Source organism: Rhinolophus ferrumequinum, chromosome 13 (assembly GCF_004115265.2).
Source record: "Rhinolophus ferrumequinum isolate MPI-CBG mRhiFer1 chromosome 13, mRhiFer1_v1.p, whole genome shotgun sequence".
Classification (NCBI taxonomy): domain Eukaryota; kingdom Metazoa; phylum Chordata; class Mammalia; order Chiroptera; family Rhinolophidae; genus Rhinolophus; species Rhinolophus ferrumequinum.
Window position 1 is genome coordinate 32601078 of NC_046296.1, and position 25189 is coordinate 32626266.

A 25189-nucleotide genomic window follows, 5' to 3' on the forward strand; every position below is an offset into this window, starting at 1 on the left:
TATGAATACATAAAATACATCCTAGTTTTCCCTGAACCATTTGAGAGTAAGTTACATACATTCTGTTTCACTTCTAAATATTTCAAAAGGGAATATTCTCTTACATAACTTCATAAATTTACATTGACACAATACCTTTTTGTAATCTACCATTCGTACTCCAGTTGTGTTAGTTGCCCTAACCTTTATGGTGTCCTGTGCTGCAAGATCCAGTCTAGGGCCTACTTTTGCATTTAGTGGTCATGTTGCTTTTGGCTCCTTTCATCTCAAACAATTCCTGTGTTTATCTCTTATGACATTAACATGTTTGAAGAACACAGGCCCTTCCCCCTCTCCCTTTTTAATAGAACATTCCTCATTTTGCATTGGTCTGATACTTCTTAGTGATTAGACTGAGGTTATGGATTCATGGCCAAATGAAGATGACGTGTTGTGACCCTCTCATGGTACGATATCTGGAGGTACCCATTATCTTTCAGTCCCTCACTGATGAGAGGTGAATTTTGACCACCTAGTCAAGGTGGTCCCTGATTTCCTTATTGAACTGCCGTCTTTCTTCCTCTTTTACAACTAGTAAGTAGTCTGAGGAGTGACAGTTCAAGACCATGCAAATATCTTGCTCCCCATCAAAATTCCTTCCCTAGATTTAGTATCCATTGATGATTCTTGCTTGATTCATTCCTTACCATTAAGGTGTCAAAATGATGATTTTTCAATTCTAACACTCCTACATTTATCAATCAATCCTTGGCATTTACTGTTAGCAAGAGCCCTCCTATTCTATGAATTAGTTAATTATCAGTATGGAACCACAGATTCCTGTTTTCCGCCAGTGGTTTATAATTCATTACTGTATGTAATTATTTTGGTTGTAAATTGTCCCAAATTTGGAGGGACATGCAGCTATTCCTTTTCGGCGGTGAAGAGGGAAGCACTTCTTACTTTCTAGCATAACAAAATGTTGTAGGCTCATCTTATGCCTGTTCTTTTCCCAGCCCTGGAATCAGCCATTTCTTTAAGCATCCCTGATTTCTGTTATTGGGGGATGATATTAGAGATCAAGAGTTGGATCTAATTGTGCGGCTTGCTACTGTAGGTCTTTCCATTTTAGCCTTTTCAGTGGACAGAGCTAAGACATGCTTATATACATACATATAAATAAATAAACATAAGTACATACATTTACTTAGGAAATCATGAGTTTACACAGATACCTCCAATTCCAGTCCATTCCCAGAGGATTCTTTCTTCCTTCATTTCATGTTTGGATGTTCCTTTTATAGTGAGAGGGAACCCTCAGGAACCCTGGCTCCTAACACCACCCAGTACATTTACTCATTTGTTTAACCGTTTAATACATCTAAAATGTTTTAGAATGCTCTCTAATATTATAAAAAACCATAATAAAAAAATTCAGGATCATTTTGCAAATCTTTCTCTCCCAACCCTACCCAAGATTGAATGTATATAGTCAAATATAAGTTACTTGGGTTAGTTTTTTCCCCCCCACTTTTCCTTCTCCCTTCCACCACCTTTAGTGTGGTTATAATATCCAGCTGAAATACAGTTAGATTAATTTGTTTCAGTTTGCTTTCAGTTTTAGGTTTTCATTCTCTCTGCTTAGGAGGTTTTTAAATTGAGAATTTTGAAAGTCTGAGCAAAGAAGCTGAATTCTCATTTTACCTGAAAAAGGGAGACTGCCATTTATGGGAAATCTAAGCACAAGCACTTTCACCTGTTCATCTCATTTAGTCTTCACCATAATCTGAAAGAAGGAACCATTTCATGGATGACAAAATTTAAGTCTAAGGAAATTAAGTAGCTTTCCCAAGTTTACATAGCTTGGGAAAGTTTACATAGTTTAAATTATATAGTAAGCATACTTCTGAGCTCCTACAGTGTTCCAAACATTGGGCTAATTTTCTTATTTGTGTTAATTCTTATACAGTTCCCCAAGGAAGATGTTTTTTTCAACAGGTGAAGAAGTGGGATTCCATCATAGGTTTTGTGCCCTTCTCAGTAGTTTCTGCATTTTGGAATGAGTGGTGATTGTCGTAAATTTAGCAAATAACCAAAGTGCTGCTGCTTTCATTACACACCTGTTGTGTTGGGGGCATTAACCAATGCAACCCACTTTTTTAAAAGTCAAGAGAGCTGGTTACCATGTACATTTTCTCACGTGGCCTTCCACATGCGGGGATATCAGATTGAGGGGAACATTCTGCTTCCATGTAGGGACTGAATACGCTGTTGTGGTGGGCAACTGCCTTCGTTGTTGGTGGTTCACCAGTAAAGGAAGGTGCCAATGTCTCCCATCCAAACCACAGAGGTCTTGACTTAATGACAGCGATTGTTTCATATGCTTGTTGATTGTTTGGTTTGCCACTAATGCACAGGATATTTTCAGTTCATAATCAGGATATAGATTGTGTTTTGCTGACCTGTTGGAACTATCGCTGAATGAAGCGTAAACCAACTACAAGTTGATTATCTGATGTCTAGGAATAACTAAGTAGTATTGCCATAATAAAGAACTCAAAAGGGGCCTGTTATCTAGGCAAAGACTTAAAAATTATCCTTTGCAAATTTATATATACTTTTTAAATGTGTTCATGAATAAGAGCTTTCTTTTCATGATGTTTATGACTTAAAACATTTTTCTTATACTAATTTAAAAAATTTACTATATAGCCTTTGAACTTTCTCACTAAAGCATCATAGGTATTAAGGTTTAGTATTTTGGTTAAAATATTTTTAGTGAGCATATTTAGGGCACTTTAATAATTATCAGTTGGGTTTTGATTATGACAGTGAGCAGTTAATCTGATAAAAGTAAGAAATTTATTCAGTACCTTCAACTGGAAGGCTGTTAGTAAATGTACAGTGTAGTTAAATTAGAAACTAACTGCTGCTAATAAAGGAATCCATTATACTTAAGTGCAACATTGTCAAATTAGTGGGGATTTATTTAGTATTTACTGTGGGCTTAATACAGATTGAAAATAAATATGAAATATGTACCATAAAAAGATAGATACCGCTAAATACAATGTGGTTGAAAGAAGTTTATCTTGGGCATTTTATAGAACTGATCTTATCCCAGCTTTATCACTTACTGGCTGTATGACCTTGGGCAAATGTCGTAATCTATGTGTGCTTCAGTAATTTGAGTAGTCAGAATTTCTCTCCAGGATCTGCTAACTATCAGTGAAGTCGAGGCAACAGTACGTGAAGCAATCTGAAGTAAACATGCTTATTGTGCAAGTCTGAGAGATAGAAAAAAGCATTGGGATGAAAAAAGTTTGCAATTGTATTGCCCAGACATAATCGTCATTTTAGAATATATTCTTCTAGTCTATTTTCTGTGCACATGGATACTTTATGAATGCAGTGAAAAATAAGTCTTAGCAAATTGGGATATACTTTACATCTTGTTTATAGCTTTTTTAAAAATTAGTAGTATGTAATGCCAACATTTCCATGTCTTATTCTTCTGCAGGATTTTTTAATGCTTGTGTTCCTTGTTATTGGATGTATTATAATTTAACCAGTCAGTTTACTATTCTTGGATCCTTAGATTTTTCTCAACTTTATTATTTATAAATAATTCTGTTACTAACTTTTTTACATTTAAGTATGTTTATATCTGTCCGTCTATCTATCTATCTATCTATCTATCTATCTATCTATCTATCTATCTATCTATCTGAATTCTTCTCCATAAATTACTAGAAATAAAACCCTAGGCACATGGGTATGAATGAGCATTTTTAAAAGTTTTGACAAAAAATTGGCTATCAGAAAAGTTGTACTATTTTTTTACCCTTCAGAGTAAGAAAACAGCCATTTCTCTATTGTCCCCAACAACTGATACTGATTTTTGGGGTAGATGATACTATATAAAATTTAAAAAGTACAATGACAATAAGTCTTCTGTCTCAGCTAGCCACCTAGTGCTCCCCTTCCAGACTTTGTATAAGTAGCATTTAAAAAAAAAAGAAGACGCTTTATAAGTTTGATAAAGTGTTATCTTGCTGTTTTGATCTTTGATTATTAGTGAAGGTGAACATGTTTCATATATTTATTGGCTATTTGTATTTCTTTTGTGAATTGCCTGTTCATACCCTTTGCCCAGTTTTAAATTTAGATGTTCATCTCTTTCTGATTTTGAGAGCTCTTTATATGCAAAAGGGACAAATTCTTGTCATGTTACAGTTTTCCAAATAATTTTTATTTTACTTTATATTTCAGTGGACATTTTACATTTTCACATAGGAACGTCTAACTATACTATTTACTTATTTATATTCATTTTTACATTTAATTCTGATGTTTAAAATTGATTTTTGAATTCTGGTCATAGATCATTTTATCCCACATGTTCTTTTTGATTGGTGGTGGTGATGTTTTCCTATTCATATCATACTCTGACCTCCTTCTGTAATACCAGGCAACAATCCGAGGGAACACCGAATGAGAACACAGTTTTTGTCAGATTGCATACCCTGGGTTGGACCATCAGCTGTAATGTGGGTGTTGGTGCCATCTAGTGTCGTAGATAGGAAATGAGGTCTATGGAATGCTCTCTAATTGACCGTACAGAATAAATTCAGTTGGGAAGATTAATTTAGTGAGCTGTGGGTCTTTGCTTCCCACTGAAAATGACTTTAAAAATGAGTTTATAAAAGGATTTTGAAGTTTGACGCATGGTGCTGAGTAAAACAAATGCTTGAATCACGCTATTAAAAACATTGTGAAATGACCTTAAAGATTGCCTCAAACCTGTGCACTTTAAGGAAAAGTTTTAAAAGATTTGTTCAGAGCTTAATGACCATTAATTTTTTAATTTCAAATTTAAAATGCTTTGGATCTTTTGGAATAGCTGTATATTTATTTTAGATTATAAGAAGTCAGCTTTTATATAGTTTTCATTGAACACTTTGCATTTCTTTATGGAGTTTAGTATTCGTTTTTAGAAGTTTATATGAAATTTTTTATAGACTACAAAATGCTCAGTATTTTTTGCCGTTGTAACTTGTATTGTCATTCATTTTCTAGACTAAAGTCTTTCTCCATGTCTTGAGGTTCAATTCAGTAGTTAATGTTGAAGTGCTTTAATTTAGTCCATAGAGGGCATTATATTACAGCATATGGTATTAAACAGCGCTGTTTATTACCTTTCAGTAATGAAACGTATGTTTAGTTTCATACTTTTGTATAGCTCAGAATAATTAAATTTTGAAGTTAGTTTAAAACTACTGTATAGCTGTAATTGCTTATTTAAAAAAAGAACGTTGTTCTCTATTGCCAGAAAGTAGAAATAATTATTTTAGCTATACGACCAATCCTCATCTTCGAGTGTAATACTTTCAATCCAAATGACTGCCTCTTTCCTACCTCATTTCTCTTTATCACTAAACATTGTGAAGAAAACAAGCAAAACAAAAAGTTGAGTTTTTCTGGGATTCAGAAGTAGAGGAAGGAAAGAAATGGAAAAGGAGAAAGATCTTGGGATAGCTGGCTGGGGCAGTCTTAGAGTTTACATATTTGCTTGCTGCCTATTCCAAAATAGTCTGAAATCGTTCCACTGAGATACAAACCAAACACACACACACACACACACACACACACACACTTCATGATAGGGTTGTAGAGTTTTTTTATTTTTAGGAATTGATTTAATCACATAATTTCCCTACTAATGAGGTAAGTGCACTAAGAATATGAGAGTTTTGATTTGAGATACGAGGAGAAGAGGAACAGAGAGAGTGTAGGTAATTTTAGAGCATGGAGCCCTTTGGAAAGGAGTTAGGGGTATGTTTGAGGAGGTTTTCGTCATTGGGTTTTGTCATGCTTGGGGGGGGGCGGTACTTGGGATATGGACACTGTAGAGTGGAAAGTTACCAAACATGAACTTTGAGCTTATTTCAAAAGTTCTGTGTAAGGCTCATTTTCAGTTTAGGAAAAGGCAGTATCTCCCCCTCGCCTCCCCTTTCCCAACAGTATACAGTAGGACTTAGAATTTAGACAGCACGTTTATTTGATTGCATTGTAAGTAAAGGAATGTTGTATGGTCTCCTCCTCCTTTAGAAGCCTGTCCTTTTAAGGGGAAATAGGTTCCTTTCCTAAACAATCAAAATGCTGTTTGCAAGTTGGGATGTATCTGCTGCTGTATTTGAAAATTGTCATTGAAAGAATTTTTCATTTTTTAAACAAAATGTTAAATACTTGAAGGAAAACGAATGCTAAGTTTGTAATAGGTATTTATTTTCCTGTAAAGTTGGGATTTAATGTGGAATAGGACCTATATACTGTCCCATATATACCATATTTTGCCTTGTATACTCAGCACTTTTTTGCCCAAATTTGTGAGGGAAAAATCAGGATGCACATTATACATGGGTAGTACTAATTCCGTGTCTGTATAAATGTTTTCAATTCTTTCATTTATGCTGATGAGTTAAAAGTGTAACTCTAGAAATCAATAACGATATCTGAATGGAAAATAAATACCCTGGAATAGGATAATAGGTTTTGTTGCACTTACGACGAACTTGTAACAAGAGTTCTTGGCCTTCTATGATGTGTAATTATCGTAAATTCGTTACTGGTACATAAAATTTCTTGTACCTTGTATCTGTTTTTGTGATTTGTAATTATTATATAAAATTTCTTGTACCATAATATGTTAAATAAATGCTAAAATTCCTTTATAATGCAAAAAACAAGTGCCTAACTGTAAACAAATAAAAATTTGAATTAAAAAATTAAAAGTTTTTTTCCCTGAAAGTTAGGACCAAAAACGTGAGTGCACATTATACACAGGAGTACATTATACACGGCAAAATATGGTAAATTTTTTCTCAGCTAGAGAATAATAGAACTATATAGCAAAGCACAATAATTTCTCTGTGTGGGGGACTTCTGTTTAGAAAAGTATTGGGTCATTGTCTCTTATTGAATGGCTTAATATATGTGACTTATTATTATTTTTTATTAGTTTCAGGTATACAAAGCAATGTAATAGTAAGAAATTTACATCCCTCACAAAGTGATAACACCCCCCCTAATGTATTACCTCTCTGACTTCGTATATAGCTGTTACTATGCCATTGACTATATTCCCTATTATATGTCCTCTCTTAGATGTGTTTAAGGGCTTTGTCCCCTTGTAGTTTGTTATTTTTAACATAGTAAATATAATAATAAATAGCACTCACATAGGGCCAACTTTTTGGTAGGCACTGTCCTAAGGCCTTTTGTATACACTAACTCATTTGGTCCCCACAATAAGCATAGCCCACCCATGTGGCTTTATATTTTTAACAAATTTATCTCATCAAATTTTCAAATTTAAACACCTTTTTGCTTAGCTTACCAAACTTTAGTTTTAAAACTTTCCTAAGAAAGAAATGGGCAAAATGTCATATAATTTATATAAGCTGTAACCTTTAGTAGCCTAAATTGCAAAAGTCATAAAAATTAAAGGATTAACACTATTAAAGGTCGAACTTTCAGGGCTCCTATTTTGACTTTTTAATCTTTCAGTGGATCTAGTAAGTGTATTCAGTGTTTAGATGAATGTGTATTCTTACACATTCTTGTACTCTCAGACTATCTTTTTTTTAAAATTGTTGAACCAAGTTAAGTACCAGAAGATCTGAATAGTGTAAGTGGTAAATACCCATATCTCAAGAAATCTTTTTTTTTCCCTCTCCTGTTAGTGTAGTAATCTCTGACTTGAAAACAGTGTTTGGGTGCTGTGTTTGAATGCTTTATTCTAATGCTAAAGTATTTATTAGCCTTCAGTTTTAAGGGATTCATTATTAGGAAATACTATTTTTGAAATATTTTGTACTTATTGAATAGTTTGGAATTTCAGACTATTGCGTGGAGAGGCCAAAGATTTTCAACTATGATATGACTTGGTGACAGCGTTCTCAAATATCATGTTATGCAAGGGTCCAGTGAATAAAGTTGAAAGTTAAATATTAACTTGAGCTGAGAATACCAGACTCTCTTTAAAAATTTGCTTTATTTATGTTTGGAATTAGGCAAGTAGGAAAAGAACTGAGTCATTGATATTCAGGCCACTTCTGATATTCGGGATTTTTTTAAGGGTTTTGTAGCCCACACAGTTCTACAGCAAATTCTAGAAAATACTATACCTATTTCAATATAGTTGTATAGTCTTAAGAAGTATGTACTGTTGTATATAGGCTACCTATCTTATCATACTTGTCATATCACGCATTTTAAAATATCTTAGGTGGTGTGTCATATATTGCCTTTTCTGCTTAGTCAAAGGGTAGCATCAATTAAACCAGTTGTGGGACATTGGTAAAGACATAATACAAACACTGCACTGGCATTAATGCCAGTTTTATGATGTAGAACAAAAAAAACCTCAAATTCTGTACATAGATTTGTTTTTGTATTTATCAGTTAAATTTTAGTTTGGTTTTGATAGCGTTTTCCCAAGGCAAATGATATAATTAGCACATGGATATCTCTCCTCAAGCCAAGAGTCTATTAATAGTACCTGCAGTGGTGTCTAATAGATATTTATTGAAAGATTGAATTAGAGCAGGTGATGATTAAGAATAAGTGTATATTTGTTAAGTCTCTGATTTTCTATAACAGTGAAAGAAGGAAAAATAACATTGCATTAGAAAAATGAGGCAGAATAAAAACTTTCCTGTTGAAGTAGCATGTATTCAATAAACATTAATAATTTGACTTTGTGATTCTCTGCTTTTACCCTCATAAGGGCGCAAAGTGCTGAATGCTTTAAGTATTAAAAAACTCAGGAGAAAGTAAGAAGAGACTCAGGATTTCCCAGGCTTAAAATTTAAGCTATTACTCTTCTTTGGATCAGTCTATTTTTATCTTATCAGGTAACCACTGATTTTAGAGTTTTGAATAAAACCCAAAACCAAGCAGCCTAATTCACCCATCTATCAAAAATAAAAAAACAAAAAACCCTCAAACCGCACATGACTTTAAGTGCATTTCAGTGGTTAATTCAGTGGTTAAAAGAGAGAACAACCCTCTTTTCTTTCTTTTGGTAGCCTGTCCTTCCCCCTGCAAAAGTAGCTCCATTTGGTATGGGCAACAAGCAAAAGACTGGGACAATAAACAGCTAGAAGGGAGGCAGTAGTGCCTGAGTATTAGTAGCCTAGTTACAGATTGCACTGCGTCAGACTGCTCCACACCCAGAAGGCGTCAGGTGACCTCAGTCCTGCTGCAGTTGTGCAGCAGAGGAGACTGCAGACTTCGCTTGGAAACGGAGATTTCATGTCTCGGGGGGGTAGATTTTTGCAGTTACAGCGTTTCTGTTGGTATGCATAATTGATAATTGCATCCGGAGGGCAGATTGTGACAAGAGATGGACGGTCAGAAGAAAAATTGGAAGGACAAGGGTATATCTGTTTTTTACCTTCTATTCAGTTTATTTATGTGACCAATAATATATTTCTATGAATAAGTTTTTCAATTTAGGTATATTTTGGATTGAAAATGAAACCTGTGGTTTAGGAGTAAAGATTAAAACAGCTATTTCAAATGTGTTTTTACATGTGGTTATGTATGAGAAAATGTCATGCTGTTCTGTTTCACTGGCATTCGATTTAGTCTTTGCAGTCCTATCATTGATTAGGTTATATTTTTTAATCTTGCACATTATTAACTGTATAGCTTTAACGTATTTCATTTGTTGGTCACTTTGGTTTGATAAATTGACATAGCTGTCTTTGTGTTCCATGACGTATTTTCTGTGACTGTTTTTTTAAAAAGCTGACTTGGTGTAGTTGAAATTCTATCCAAAGGTTTATAGGTAGCAAGATACTGCGTTTGCAATAAGCCTGTTTTCTTCTTTGGAGATCTTACTTAACCTTTAAAGTTATTACCAGTCCCCTTTTAATTAGATTACATTTTTGTATATTTTGAAATCGTTAAAATGTATACACAGCTGTTGGTAAAACATGTCTATATTTAAGTCACTAACCTTTGTCCTTATAATAACCAATCACTGATCTTGATCCCCTTTCCTCCCCCTTGAAAGCCCAGATCTTTTCATATCTCAGTGGATCATTGTGTAAGAATTTAAGCCCCTAAGTGGTAAAATGTTGACTGTAATAAATATTTTAAAAGTATCATGTAGATGGTTAAATGTGCCATTTAAAAAAAATAGAAGGTGGTAGGTAGGCTGTATATCTGACCACTTATAATAAATTGTCTTAAAAATTATTAGAGCGATTCTTAAGTAATCCAAATAGACATTTCATATAAGCCATTTTTTTTTCTGGCCACATTCAAGTTTTATAATTAAAAAAAATTTTTTCCTTCTACAGAAGAATTGGTAGCACTGGTAATGTTTCTAAAAGCAATATGGAGAGTTAGCTACAGTAACTTTCACAACATCTTTTTAAAAATTTGTTCAATAAAGAAATTGGGGGGAAGTGAGTTTAAGATTGAGTTCATATCAAGCCATTGGAAAGATTTTATAGTTATAACTTAAAGAATAGAAAACAATACAACTTTGGAATTTTACCTTTATGGTTTCTTTACCTGAGAATTTAATAAAGGGAAGGATTTTGATTTCTGACCTTTAGCATTATAAAGTGAAAGGTGAATTGAATTGATAAACTAGTTTTTGATAAGTAAAAATGATAGTAATGATAATATAATAAATACAGGCTTTAAAAATAGGTGAAATGTTGCATCTGGGCCTAGTTTTCAACTATTAAGGCTCTGTGTTAATAATTTAAAACGTGAACCATTGAATAACATGGTAAGTTCTTTATTTGCTGAACTAATTAAGGTGTATTTTGAGACAAGAGAAATTAAGATCCAGTATAGTCCATATTATGTTAGAGATGTTTTCAGGCACTAAATATAAAATCAGATTTACTCTTGAATGTCTCTGGGGAGCCTCACTGTATGTAAGTGTAATGACCTAATGTCTTTTAGTGCTTGTCTTTGGCTTTTTTTTACTTGGTAAGACTAATTTTACCTATTTTTCTGATTCACTGAAGTTACACTTTAGTATTTTCTTTATCAGCAACTAATTTTAATGTTGTAGATTATAGGTTACAACTTAAATGGAAATCATTGAGAAGCTGAAGCTGACATGGAATCAGTTTTTCCTCATTTTGAAAATGAAAAGTGTGTGACGATAGAGGAAATAATCTAATCTAGGCTCTAGGTATAGTTTTAAAAATACATTTAGGCCTATGTTTTTTTCCTTCTCTCCCTGCACCCTTAAGTGCCATGTTTGAAACACATTCAGTCATCTACTGGTATAACAGAAGTAAGAAATACTCTCATGTCAATATTTTAAAAAGTTTTTATTTTTTTTTTAACCAATTAACTAGTATTTAAGACTTTATCTTTCAGGGTAAGACCAATATTAATAATTTGTATTCTATTACATATATTTTCATCCTGGATTTTCTTTTGTTCTTAACAAGATACTTTTATAACAGATGAAGTCAACATAGTACTTGATTATTGGGGTTATATGGAAAGCATTGATTAAGACAGTCAAAAGATTTTGAAGAGCTTAAAATAAGGAATGGGCAGGTTTGGGGGTTTATGTGGGGTGGAACAGTGATGTAACCACTAAACAAGGTGTAATAGACACTAAGTAGAGCTTTCTGGATAGAACAGAATATTTATAGGAAGCAGTTGAAAGATAGGTATGGTGTCAAAAAATAAAGATTTACGAGATCTAGGTCAAGTTTCTTCAAACTTCCCTGAAGATAAGAATCATCTAAGTGCTTCTTAAAAATTCAGATTCCTGTGATCCTACTCAGACCTCTCAAATCAGAATTTACAGGGGTAGAGCCTGGCAATCTGTATATTAAGCATCCTGGTGTAATTCCCAGTATAATCAGGCAAATTTAGGAAATATCAACCTAGGTTTTAAAATTTCTGGTCTGGTATGTTTCGATTTTGGCTAGAGTAAGACACTTACCCTTTCTGGTCTTTAGTTTGCTTATTTGCATGATTTCTAGGGTTCGCAGTTTGATGTTCTCTGGTTTTATAAAGATACGCTGGGCCAGATTGCAGATGACACTGGGTTTTGGATTTTATCATAAAGGAATTAAAGAGCCTTTGGAAGTTTTAAAGTAGGGAGTGATAGAATGATAGCAATTTGAAAGACTGCTTTGGGGTGCTGTATAATATAAATTGGAGACCTTAGAGACAGAACAGTTAGGATGACTATGTGCCCAGACTTAAAGCAAATAGTGCCTGAACTTGGTATGAAACAGGAGTGAAAAGGAAGTGACAGATTTGAGAAACTCAAGGAAGGAAGACTTGACATTTGACATAGATTTGTGGGACTAGGGTAAAGGAGGGACTCCGAGGACATGCAATTGCAGTCAGTGAAACCCTGGCATTGCTGCGGTAGTGCTTTAGTTTTCGTAGAACTAGAGCTAAAGCGCATAGAAATGATGCCAAGTCCGGGTTTAGAAACTTCAAATTTGAAAAGATGATAGAATATCTCTGCAGCTCAGAGAAATGACAGGTTTGATGATAAAGAATTGGGAATTGAATGCAAAGTGAGACAGATGAGTACTGTGTGGGTACAGTAGTCCCCACTTATCCATGGATGTCTAAAACTGTAGACAGGACCAAACCCTAGATAGTACTATATTTTTTCCTATACACGCCTATGATTAATTTACAAACTAGGCACAGTAAGAGATCAACAATAGCTAGTAATAAAATAGAACAATTATAACACTGTGTAGTAATAAAAGTTATGTGAATGTGGTCACTTGTTCTGGGGATCGCTTGCTGAAATCTTCCTATAGGCCTAGTGCGGTCCGGCCCAGCACTGCAGTTGATTGCAGGTCACTGAAACCATGGAAAGTGAAACCACGGATGAGGCCGGACTACTGTGTTTTCATAAAAAACTCAAGATTAAGGAAGAAAAGCATAAAACCTACATTGTGGGGATGCACAGCACCAGGAAAGACGGGGAGTTATAGTCAGAGCAGTGAAAGAAGCAGGTTGTTATAGTTTCACTGATATTAAGGGGGGAGAGAATTTTCAAGGAGAAATGAGTGGTTGAATACTACAGGGAAGCTGTTTAAAATGAAGATTGAGAAATGGTTGTGAACCCTGTTGAATTTTAAGAATGCATGTAACTATCCATTATTATTAGTGCTTTTTGGATTTGGCAGTTTCCATGCTTGGATTTGGCAGGTGACCTTTGAGAGAAATTTCTGTAGGATAGGGACAGAAATGTTTCTAGCACTAGAGTTCAATTTAACTATGCCTTAAGACAAACTGGCTTTGGACAATTCCTGGAGCATACGTTCTTGCAGAGTTTCTTCGAGGGCTCCCTGATCTTTACTTTTGATAAGCCACTTTCCGTTTCTTTGAAAGCTTAAGGTTACTGAGTATGTGGGTATAGGTGTGTGTACACATGACATTCAGGTAGAGGTGAGCAAAGGTCTTGCTGCTTGAAATAAATGCCTTTCTTAATCCCGGGAATGCCAAAAAATGTCTGAGAAGGGAACTTTGTCATTAACCAATGGAGAGACCTGTTGATTGGAGGAAGGCCCCTGCTTTCAATGCTAAACTTAGTTGAAATCCAATGTGTAGGCATTCATCACTTCATACAGAGTGGTTCGGATGTATGTTTTTTTTTTGTTTGTTTTTTTTTCACCTACGGATGTATGTTTTTAACAGCGTGTATGTGTTGGGGGGTAAATATAGTACATTGTTTTCTGTAATAATTTTTCTCCCATTAAATGGGGAAATACCTTTCATTTAAAAAATATATTCCATTTTGTTTTAATGGCTATAGTATTCTAAGTATGTACCGTTAATTCCATATAGTTAAACATTCAAGTTATTCCTAAAGTTTTTGCAAGTATAAACAATGCTAAAATAAATACAATGGAATAGAAACCTTTGTTTTTTGTCCATGATTATTTCTAAACAAATTGCTGGGTGGTAGTATTTAGGCTTTTGTTGTTTTTGTTCATGTTGAAAAAAAAATGCCCTCCAGGAAGACTGTACAAATTATCTTGAGCAATCTACAGTATAGGAGCGTCTGTCCTGAAACCTTGGCCAAGATTAAATATTACATACACATTTTTAATGGTTTTAACTCTTTCTGAGATAGCGATTTTGTCAGTTTTAAGTAAATTAGTTCATGAGAACCAGGTTTATATTTAAAAAGAGTAAGTTTGCAAATGTTTCCTCCTCTATATGGTTTAGTGTGCTTTATGGGTAAGTCATGGGAGCAATGGTGGAAATATCCTCTCCGTTTTCTTTATTTACCCAAGTCTGTTTACTCCTAACTCCTCACCAGGACTCCTGACTGGTTTTTCCACTAAATCTGCTGTGTGGCTCCAACCACAGCACTTAAGGGTTTTTTCTTTACTTTTCAAATAGAGTTTATACTGTCTATTCTGGACTTCTAAAAGGCACCCGTGGCTTAGCCCCAACCTTTATAATCCCATCTCTCTTACTTTGTCTCTTGCCACATTGAAAGACGTGTTCCTTAAACATGCCTGGTTTTGCTTTTTTTTTTTTTTTTTGCATTTACTTGTGTTTTTGTCTGTCTAGAATGCCCCTTTGCCCCGTTTCATTTTGCCCAGTTGCACTTACCAAAGACCCAGTGCACTCTGAGGTCTTCACTAATCCTCTCAGGTGGAGGTGATCCAATGTTCCTCAGAACTGCCATCTCGGTTTTTATTTGGTGCCTTCTATTACAGTTATTTATATGTATATCTTGGCTGTTTTCCCAGCCCATAAATTTCTTGAAGTCAGGAAACAGTGGTGGCTTCATCACTGGGTCTCCTCTTTGACTCTGCACAGCTTCTCAATAAAGTAAGAGGCTGAAAGCTTTGATGTTAATTAAGCCAGATTTACTCCTGGCCTTGAACCCTATACATACGTTCTGGGGAAATTTTTAACATGTTTTTTTCCAAGTGGGAGAAATAAGAGAAGAGATTCCCTCCCTTAATCCTTCTAAAGGAGCAATTAAGTAACTTAAGCAACTTTTATAAATCCAGGATTTTTAAATTATATCTGCAGACCAGTCATTTTATTAGTGATTTTTATTTCTGACTTTCTAATTTTACAGGTAAAGAAACCAAGAAAACTAAGGAGATTATTTGTTGAGGATCACATAGCTGGCAGGTGGCATAGGGCCTTTGCTTTTATTTTACTGTTTATATTTTACTTGAACAACCGAAGATTGAAAAATATAAAAGCTGAAATGACCCATATTTTGATATTTTATTCATTTATAGTCTAACTGTGGCATCTTATTGAACACGGTATATATTTCTTTTGTATGGTGCTCACTCTGCAACAAAAGAGGCAGCAGTCTATCACACTAGCCATGAAAGAAAGGTGGTGTTACATGTTTAGTGTTGCCAAAAGGTTATATTTGGTGGGAACTCTGTGGACCAGGAGTTTAATTTCTCTTCGTCCTTAGGGATTGTAGTATATGCTTGAATATAGGAAAAGTAAGCAGTGACTAGAATTCTTATTCTGGTCTTGTAGGTATCCCCTAAATTACCTTTTTATCTATTCAGTTGATCCCATCTCTTGCTAGAATTTAGGCTAAAGAAACTTACTAAATTCAATTTAGCCAGTCCTTCTGTTTGCACCTTTGGAGCAGTAGTCTGAGACCAAATTTTATTTTTCTGCTTTTATCATGGATAATACTGATTTATGTTACTGGGTGTGTGTCTCTGTAGGGAAGAAGGGTGTGTACAAAATATAAATACATTTATTTAAATCTGCTTCATGGCTTTCAAAATTTTAATCCAATCACCTCTTAGGCATTTATGTAAGATATTGATAAACACTAACATACTCCTTTCTCTCCACTACTCTTTTCACCATTATCTTATATTTATTCTATATAGCATTTACTTAAGGAACTCAAAACAACTCAAAGATTAAAAAACTATCAAATATTAATGATATTATTGAAAGTCTATTGTTGGGCATTGAAATACTTTTAAGGTTTTCTACTCTCAGACTACAGATTTGCTAAAATTCTGATTTTCCTTAAGAATGTGAGGAGTTACAGTTGTTCTTTGTCATATACATTCATTTTTTTTTAATTTTTTCCACCTAAATCCAAAATAATTTAAAATAGATTATTCTGATCAATGTTGTGAGTACTTTCCCTCATTTTTCTATCTGTATTGTTAGCCATTTATTCAGTAAGCATTTATATTGAGTGTATATAATAGGTGTATAAGATTATAGAAGTATAAATATAACTAGTTTAACTAATGAAGTTTATTCTCTTTTTTTTGTATTAGTAGTTTGCTTTGAGTTTTCCTCCCATTCCAGTTTATTTTTTCAAGTTTCTGGAGTTACAGAACTGTGTTTTCTGTTAATATTCAGTTTTTATTTGTAGAAAATGGGATTTTCAGCAGTGATTTCCTATTTTTAAGGTTTGGTGCTTATTTCTTATAATGCTTGGGTGCTAACAAGCAGTAAAATTTAAACAATAGTAAATTACACATTGAACCAATGTATACTCTAATTTTAGGTTTCTATTTGTTTACGTCTTGATCAATTCTGGTAATTTAAAATGAATACATGCTTATCAAAATTATCAGAAATACAGACTTTTTATAAAAGTAAGGGAAAGTCCTTATTTTGACATCCTTTACAACTGAAGATTGCTAAAGTTTGTGCAGGTAGGGAGAATCATTGGTTTGGAATATGTATATACATAATATGCTGTAGGAGAACCATTGGTTTAGAATATGTATATACATAACATGCTTAGAGAAACGATATTTAGCTTTACCTTAGAGAAAATGGAATTAGCTACATATATGAATTCTCCTGTGAAGGGAAAATTAATGGTTTGAAATTGGAAGTGGGAAGTTAGAATTATTTTCTGCTATATTTTTTGTCCTCATCTAATAAAGCTGGAAATAGCATTAGTGGGATTAAGGGAAGTATTGAAAACTATATGACCTAATTTAGTAAATTGGTGAATTTAATTAACTTATAAATGAGGCATATGTGATGGTTATTGAACCTCACTGTTTTCTATCTCAAAGAAATTTGGATTATCCTTAGGAGACAACAAACAACCACAGGTAGTTTTTACCTTTCTGCAATGTATTAATACATTTTCTACTCAAAGATAATATAGGAAAAAAGACTACTTAAAGTGAACTCAAATTTTATACCAAATAATGGAAGGAAAAAAATATTATGAAAACTTTATCCTGCAACATTAAACCAACAGTTAGAATAAATTTTAGTTTACTCTTAACAAAATTTAGTTTGTAATCACAGCTGTATATAAGTTCTTAGAATGAACAGAGGATGAAGCAAGTTTTTGGACTTTTGGAGTGTGTAATTTTTACCACAAAATTATTTGGTAGCACAAAATGACATCTTTTACTTCATTTTTGAATTTCCTAGTGGATCATATATAATGTCCCTTTACAAAAAATGTCCAAGGGTTTTATTGACTTACTAGTGGCTTCTCTTAATCTTTGGGGGTCAGATACTTTGTTTGAAGTGCCTATTGGATCTTTGTTGGAGTAATTCTCAAATATCACTCACAACATTAAACTTAAAAAACTCTACATTCTTAGGAAGCATTTTTGCATTTTGCATTTTTGCATTGTGGTTGATTTTTGTTGTTTTATTTGAATATATATCTCCAGCTATAGCTATATCTATTTAGTTATAGTTTTAATTTAATATTTTCAAAATGAGGGACAATTTAGGTAGCTTCTAGGAAGCACAATTTGCAATTTCAACAGAACATGACTTCTATCATTGAATCTATGTTACTGGAATTTAAAGGTCTGTGTATATAACTATTCATAGTGTTAGTAAATTCCTTCTGTCTTCTCAATTATTTAAGTTGAGGTTAAAATACTATTTGTCATCCTCAAGTAGGATAGAAATCTGATACATTCCTTTAAATGCAAAAATGTAGTATGGTGGAAAGAGTCAGACTTTCATGGTCAGACCTGAATTTTAGTCTATAACCCTGCACAATTTAATAATGCTTCCAAGCCTCAGTTGCCGTGTGTATAAAATGCAGATACTACTTTATAGAGTTGTTGTGATTAGTGATGTTGTATACAGAGTACTTGCACAGTTTTTTGTTCAGAACAGTGATAACTTAATTATTATAGAAAAGGCAAGTATAGAATTTGTGCTAGTTTCACGTAAAATGTTTTTTCCTTAGATGTGTGGTGGTCGAAGTTGACCAGTGCACTGGAATGTTGTCAGAAGTAAGGCAGGAAAGATTTAGTGATGAAAGGAACAAGGACCTGAAATTCTATATCTTTCAAAAATTCCTAATTACAGGAAGAGGAAATGACCGAGAGAGAGGCTGGTTTGCCAGGTGTTTGAGATACTTCATAACAATGTTAGTATCCATCAACCTGAAACTTGGTAACTGAAATTAAGTTAGCAGTGCTGAATTAGTTGAATTCACCTTTAAAAAAATAACTTAGTCAAGCATTGCATTTAATATTTGATTGCCCTACTTGACTTTACCTCTTGAGATATTACCGTTATTTAGTGTATTTAGTTCACCAGTCATTTCCATATATGAAATCTCAGTTTCAACTAATTTTTTAGGTGGGTACCATTTTCCTAATTTTACACATGGGGAAACTAGGTTACGTGATGTAGTCAGGGTCATATTAAAGGTAAATAGAAGAAATAGGACTCGCTCTTCTGTCTTTGCAGAAAGAGTTCAGTTCCCAGTCTGTACTGGTCTTTTTCTGGACCTCCCCTGTCATTTATTAGCCAAGTGAATGCTTACTATGTGGAAGTAAAAGCTTAGGGTGGGGTGCTAAATGATCAACTCTGAATTCTAGTCGCTTTTCTCCTGGCAATTGGGAAGAATTTGATTTAAAGATTATGATTACTAATAAATAATTATTAATATAAAGATCATGGTTAAAAATAGCAACTCAGTTTTTAATATTCATATATTTATTTGTTTATTTCCTATTTGTCTGCCTTACTCATTGTTCACCTGACTTTATTAAACAGAACTTAATATTTTTTGGCTTAGGAAATAGGTATTTTCCTGCCAGCTATTCGTTGTTTTCCCAATTTTTTTTTTTCTTTTTAGAACCAGTTAGTTCAACTTTTTATCCCTCTAGACAAAAGATTTTAAAATTGAAATCTGACTTCAGGCTATTATTCAAGGAAGAGAGTGTCAGTAAGAATTTGATTTGAGGCAAAATGTAATTGGATGACTTCTACATGTAAGGTATGCGTGCTAGCACTATTTTTAGCTATGATAGATGACAGTTTATGATTACCAGATGTAGGCAACTTTTCTTACTCTTTATTGGGCGAGAGGTTTTTATTTTGAAGAAAAGATTATATTGTACTGAATTATTTTAAATTACAATTTTAGTTTGATAAAGGTGCTCCAGCTCTGTGCTCGGCATATCACAAATCAAGATAAATATTTTCCACATTTTTATTTTCAAAACAAAAGTGGGCAATCACTTTTTTCTAAATAACAAAAATTTGTTTAGTTGGTGAGCATTGTTCTAGTAATCCATAAACCCTCCCCACGGTTGTAATAGGAAAGGCACTGGTAAATTAATTTCAGATCTTTAAAAGGATATTACATGAGCATTTTACATAAGAGTATAGTTGAGGCCACAGTAGGTTACGCTACGTGATTAATGCTTTATTCTGCAGTATAGAGACTTGAGGAACCATGAAAGGTTAAGCTTCCCATGTACAAACCCTTTGTCTTAATTTTGGTTTCTCAAGAATAAAGAGGCCATTAAACTCTTCACTCATAAACAGAACTAATAGAGTGATTACAGAGTAATCCAAAATTAGCATTTTAGTGACCCAACAGTTCTTATTTAAAGATGTCCTTTATTTTAATTTGAAAATATTATAGTCTTTAATTAAAATGTTACTACTATTCCTAAGAATAATCTGGCCACTATTCAGACAGCAAATATTATTTAAGCAGATAATGAGATAATAAAGATGAAAGGCACTCACTCATCGTTCCTTTGGGGTCTACTAAGGAGACACAAGCTTATAAAACAATAGTTGCTGTTTTATAAATGACCTGAAAGCATTGCTATTTGTTATTTAATAAGTGTAGATATCGGGAGATAGTTTAAATAAAACAAATGTTAAATCCAAAGCATAGAAGCATTTTTGAATAAGTTAATTAGAATTAGTGCATGCCTTAAACTGACATAAAGTATGTGTTCATTCTAATCAGTCAGTAATATTTATTGAAAGTTTAGTTGGTTCAGGCTTTGTGCTCAGCTCTAGGAATATGGTATATGATAAGACATAATGTTCTTTTATGGAGCTTACAACCTAGCAGAGAAATAGATGTTAAAATGAGTATTTTTTTTTTCTTTTTTTAGTTTCCGCTTTTATTTTTTTGTTAAGTGTAATTCATTGATTTTTTTTATTTTTATTTTTATTTTTGGTATATTAAAAAAAATGTGCAGTCATCACCATTATCTAATTCTAGGACATTTTCATCACCCCCCACAAAAAGCCCCATTCCCATTAGGAGTCACTTCTCATATCTCCACTCCACCTAACCCCTGGCAAATACTAATCTATTTTCTGTCTCTATAGAATTTCCTATTCTAGACATTTCATATACACAGAATCATAACAGCTGTGTTACTTTTTGTGTCTGGCTTCTTTCACTTAGCACAATGTTTTCAAGGTTCATCCGTGTTGGAGCATGCCTGAATCAGTACTTCATTCTTTTTCCTGGCCCAGTAATATTCCATTGTGTGGATATACCATATTTTGTTTATCCATTCATCAGTTGATGGACATTTGGATTGTTTCTTCTTTTTGGTTATTACAAATAATGCTGCTATAAACATTTGTGAACAAGTTTTGTGTGGACATAGGTTTTCTAGTCTTTCGGGTAGAAATTCCTAGAAGTGAAATTGTTGGGTCATACTGTAACTCTCTTTAACTTTTTGAACAATTGCCAAACTGTTTTTCTCAGTGGGTGAATTTTACATTCCCATCAGCAACCTAAGAGGGTTTCAATCTTCGTCACTTCTTGCCCACATTTTGTTATTGTCTTTTATTTCAGCCATCTTAGTTGGTCTGAAGTGGTAAGTTATTGTGATTTTGGTTTGCACTTTTCTAATGACTTATGACATTGGACATTTTTTTCTTGTTTATTGGTCATTGGTATATATTCTTTGGAGAAATTTCTATTCAAATGCTTTGCCTGTTTTTAATTGGTTTGTCTTTTTATTTTTGAGTTGTAAGATAGATATATATATATATATATATATATATTCTGAATACAAGTGCCCGATCTGATGTTTGATTTGTAAATGTTTTCTCCACTGTAGGTTGTCTTTTCACTTTATTGAATAGTGTCCATTGAAGCACAAAAGTTTTTAATATTAATGAGGTTGAATGTATCTTTTTTTTCTTTTACTGCTTGTGTTTTTGGTGTCATATCCAAGAAACCTATTCCAAAGTCATGAAGATTTGTGCCTATTTTTTTTCTCCCAACAGTTTAAGTTCTTTAGGTCTTTTATATATGGTATAAGTAAAGTAAGGGTCCAACTTCTTTCTTCTGCAGTTGGATATCCAGTTGCCCTGGTACCATTTGTTGAAAAATCTATTTTTTTCCCATTGAATTGTCTTTGCACCTTTGTTGAAATCAATTGGCTATAAATATAAGGGTTTATTTTGGACTCTAAATTTATTCCACTGATCTATCTGTCCATCCTGTGCAACTACTGCTGCACTGTCTTGATTACTATAGCTTTGTAGGAAGTTTTGAAAAAGGAAAGTGTGAGTTCTTCAACTTTGTTCTTTTTCAAGATTATGTTGGCTATTCAGGATCCCTTGCATTTCCATGTGAATTCTACAATTGGCTTGTCAATTTCTGCCACAAAGGAGCTAGGATTTTGATGGAGATTACAGTATAGATCAGCTGGAGGAGTCTTATGGTGCCATCTTAATAATAATGCCTTCTAATCTATAAACATGGAATATCTGTTCATTTAAGTCTTCTTTCATTTCTATCAATATAATATTTTATAGTTTTCAGTTTCTAAGGCTTCTACTTGTTAAAAACTTTGTTCCTTATTCTTTTTGATACTATTGTAAATGGAATTTTCTTAATCCATTTCAGATTGTTCATTGTGACTATATAGAACTGTAATTGGTTTTTGTATATTGATCTTATATCCTGCAATCATTCTGGACTCGTTTATTCGTTCTAGTAGCTTTTTTTTGTGTGTGGATTCCTTAGGATTTTCTATATACAAGATCCTGTTATTTGCAAGTAGAAATAGTTTAATTTCTTCCTTTGTAATCTGGATGTCTTTTATTTTTTTTCTTGACTAACTTCCCTGCCTCGTACTTCCACAAAAGGGTTGACTAAAAGTGCAGTGAGTAGCTATGTCCCTTGTTTCTGGTCTTAGGAGGAAAGCTGTCTGTCTTTCATTAAGTATGATGTTAGCTGTGGATTTTTTTTGCAAATACCCTTTGCGAATTTGAGGACATTCCTTCTATTCCTAGTGTGTTGAGTGTTTTTGTGATGAAAGGGTGTTGGATTTTGTCATATGCTTTTTCTGTGTTGGTTGTGATGATCACGCACGTGTTTTTTTGTCCTGAATGCTAAGTGTGCTATATTGATTGGTCATGTGTTGAAACAGCTTTGTGTTCCTTGGATAAATACCACTTGGCCATAGTGTATAATCCTTTTTATGTGTTGCTAGATTAAGTTTGCTGATATTTTGTGGAGGATTATTGTTTTCAATATTCATAAAGGATATTGGTCTGTAGTTTTCTTGTGATGTCTTCACCTGACTTTGGTTATCAGGATTGAACATCTTAATTAACTAATGGATATAAATCTCTTGACGAATATTAGAAGCAATAGTATTCGAATATATTTCTCAGAAAGGGTTTTAATTTTTTTTTTTTTTTTTAAGGAGAGTGCAGCTTACAATTTGGGCTCATGCAGGGATCGAACCGGCAGCCTTGGTGTTACCAGCACCACACTATGATTCCCCTGAACCCCATTGAGAATCAACGGTCCTGGATAAACTTAATCTTCCAAAACTTTTTCATTAAAACCAATTTAAGGAATCTGTTAGAGACTAGGAAAATTGGCAAAAGTCAATTAAGGCAGCAGAAACTGTTAGAAATTAATTTTTTCATCCTCGCACCTTCACTGACAATCTTAAAGTCCTTTGCAAAAAAAAAAAAAAAAAGAAATACTTTGCACAGTGACTTTGGTAACTGTAGATTACCCCTCAGACCTTCCTATTCTAGCGTACATTGATTTTGTCCTATGTGTAACTATCAATACCTGGTTGTCCTGTCTCTCGGCTGTTCTTCGTGTTTTCCTCTTCAGTGCAGCACGGTCTGTGGCTCCACCAGGGGCATGCTTGGGGCTTGTTTCAACAAGGCTCTAATGGTTTTGCTTTGAGTATTGTCATATAGCTATCTGCATATTTTCACACAGTATAGTGGGCTTGCATATGTGTTTTCAGAGCTCTTCCATTTACTGAAAAGATCTGATTCCTAGGAACCATATGCTAGGTGGAAAGGAAGTAGTACATTAGGGTTTGCTGTACTTTTTATGCAGTTAAATTTATTTAGGATTTAATCACTGAATAATGCTGGATCATATACATTACTATTCCGGTATCATCAATTTTGGGGAAATTGACTTGATTCAACCCAAAGCACCAGAATTATGAACTTAGTTATATGCTGTTAGAATTATAATTTTCAGTTGACTCTAAGTATTTATTAAGCTAGCAGACAGTGTATTCTCTTCCCAGTAGGAAAGCCTACTGGGGAAACTATACTCATAAGATTTCTGTAGTGGTATCAAACAGGAATAGAAAGGGGTGAATTTTTTTCTAAGCTCTACCATAGTAATTAATCCTTGATATTTATTGGAGGAGAACAATTTCAGATGGCATAGAAGGGAATAAATAATAAGCAAGTTAAACACATCTATAACCTACTATCCAGAGCTAAAAACTGTTTACTAGGTATATATCTTTTAAGACTTCATAGTTAGTACATGTATAATTTTTAAGTGGGATTATACTATTTGAATATTTTTGTAATATTCTGTTTTCATGTGTTATGGACATGTTTCTATGGTAATATAAAGCTACATCACTATCTTCAATAGCTCCATAATATTTTGGATAGATATATCCTAATTTTACTTAATCAGAGTCACAGGATCTTTAAAAGACAACTTGTTTAATCAGGTTTTAAAAAGAATTAATAAAAATCAACAACTTGATTAATTATAGTTTTCTACTATGGAAGAATATCTGTCAAGTATATTGGAATAGAGTTCTTTTCTTTTTGGATTTAACTGTAGGTGAAATAGTCACATTAAAATTTATATGTCCCTTATTAATTAACCTTATCGTGTTAATTTTACTTAGAGAGGCTTTGTTCTTGGCCTTTGTGATTCATCTCACATGTAGTAATTATCTGCCTACACTCTGCCTATTCATTATGGGTGCAAATAGTAACATTTTGAAGAACTTGAATATGTTGAGCCTTTAATTTGCCATCATACATGGAGAGTCTGAGTTTTTTAATCAATAGGAAGCCTGTTTAAAATCTATGTTCTATCATTTATTAAGTGATCTAGGTCCAGTCATGTAAGAGCTGGGTCTCACTTTTTTGTCTGAAAGCCTGCCTCATAGGGTTTTAATAATTGATAGAGATAATGTTGTATAGTCTACAGTGTTTGGCATAATGTAAGTGCCCAGTAAATATTGACTCAGAAATAAAGGGAGGTGTGGAGAATATAGATCAGCAACCTGGAAAACATTTCTAAAACATCTGTTTATCTCGTGTCCACTTACTGATGATAAAATTGAGGTCCAGAGAAGTTGGAGTCTCACCCAAAGCCATACAGTTGCAGAGTGTCAGTACTAAGATGTGAGTCTCATGAATCCTACCCAGTCACTGATATTTCCTCCCACCATATCCCTCTATGTAGAAGTCGTAGGCTAATTATAAGTAATTATTATCTAGTCACTGAGACTGTTGCTACAGTAACTGTATTAGGAAATTTGATTAGACATTAATTTATGTTGTGCATACCTTTCAAGTCTAGTTATTTATTTCATAATCAGGTTTTACTAAGTTTTTAATGATAAGGAGTAGTGAAGATATC

General features: G+C 33.5%; 1 protein-coding gene across 4 annotated transcripts in view; it reads left to right on the forward strand.

Moving 5' to 3' along the window:
* Positions 1–25189, forward strand: part of RTN4 (reticulon 4) — a 70373-nt gene that overhangs the window by 26057 nt on the left and 19127 nt on the right. Inside the window, exon 1 of one of the 4 annotated variants that reach the window (XM_033125252.1) lies at positions 9163–9422. The exons of the other annotated variants lie outside the window; for them this stretch is intronic. Coding sequence (XP_032981143.1) covers positions 9389–9422 — 34 coding nt within the window. The 5' untranslated portion in view covers positions 9163–9388. Of the gene's footprint in view, positions 1–9162; positions 9423–25189 lie in introns of those variants that run through there. 4 annotated transcript variants of the gene reach the window in all.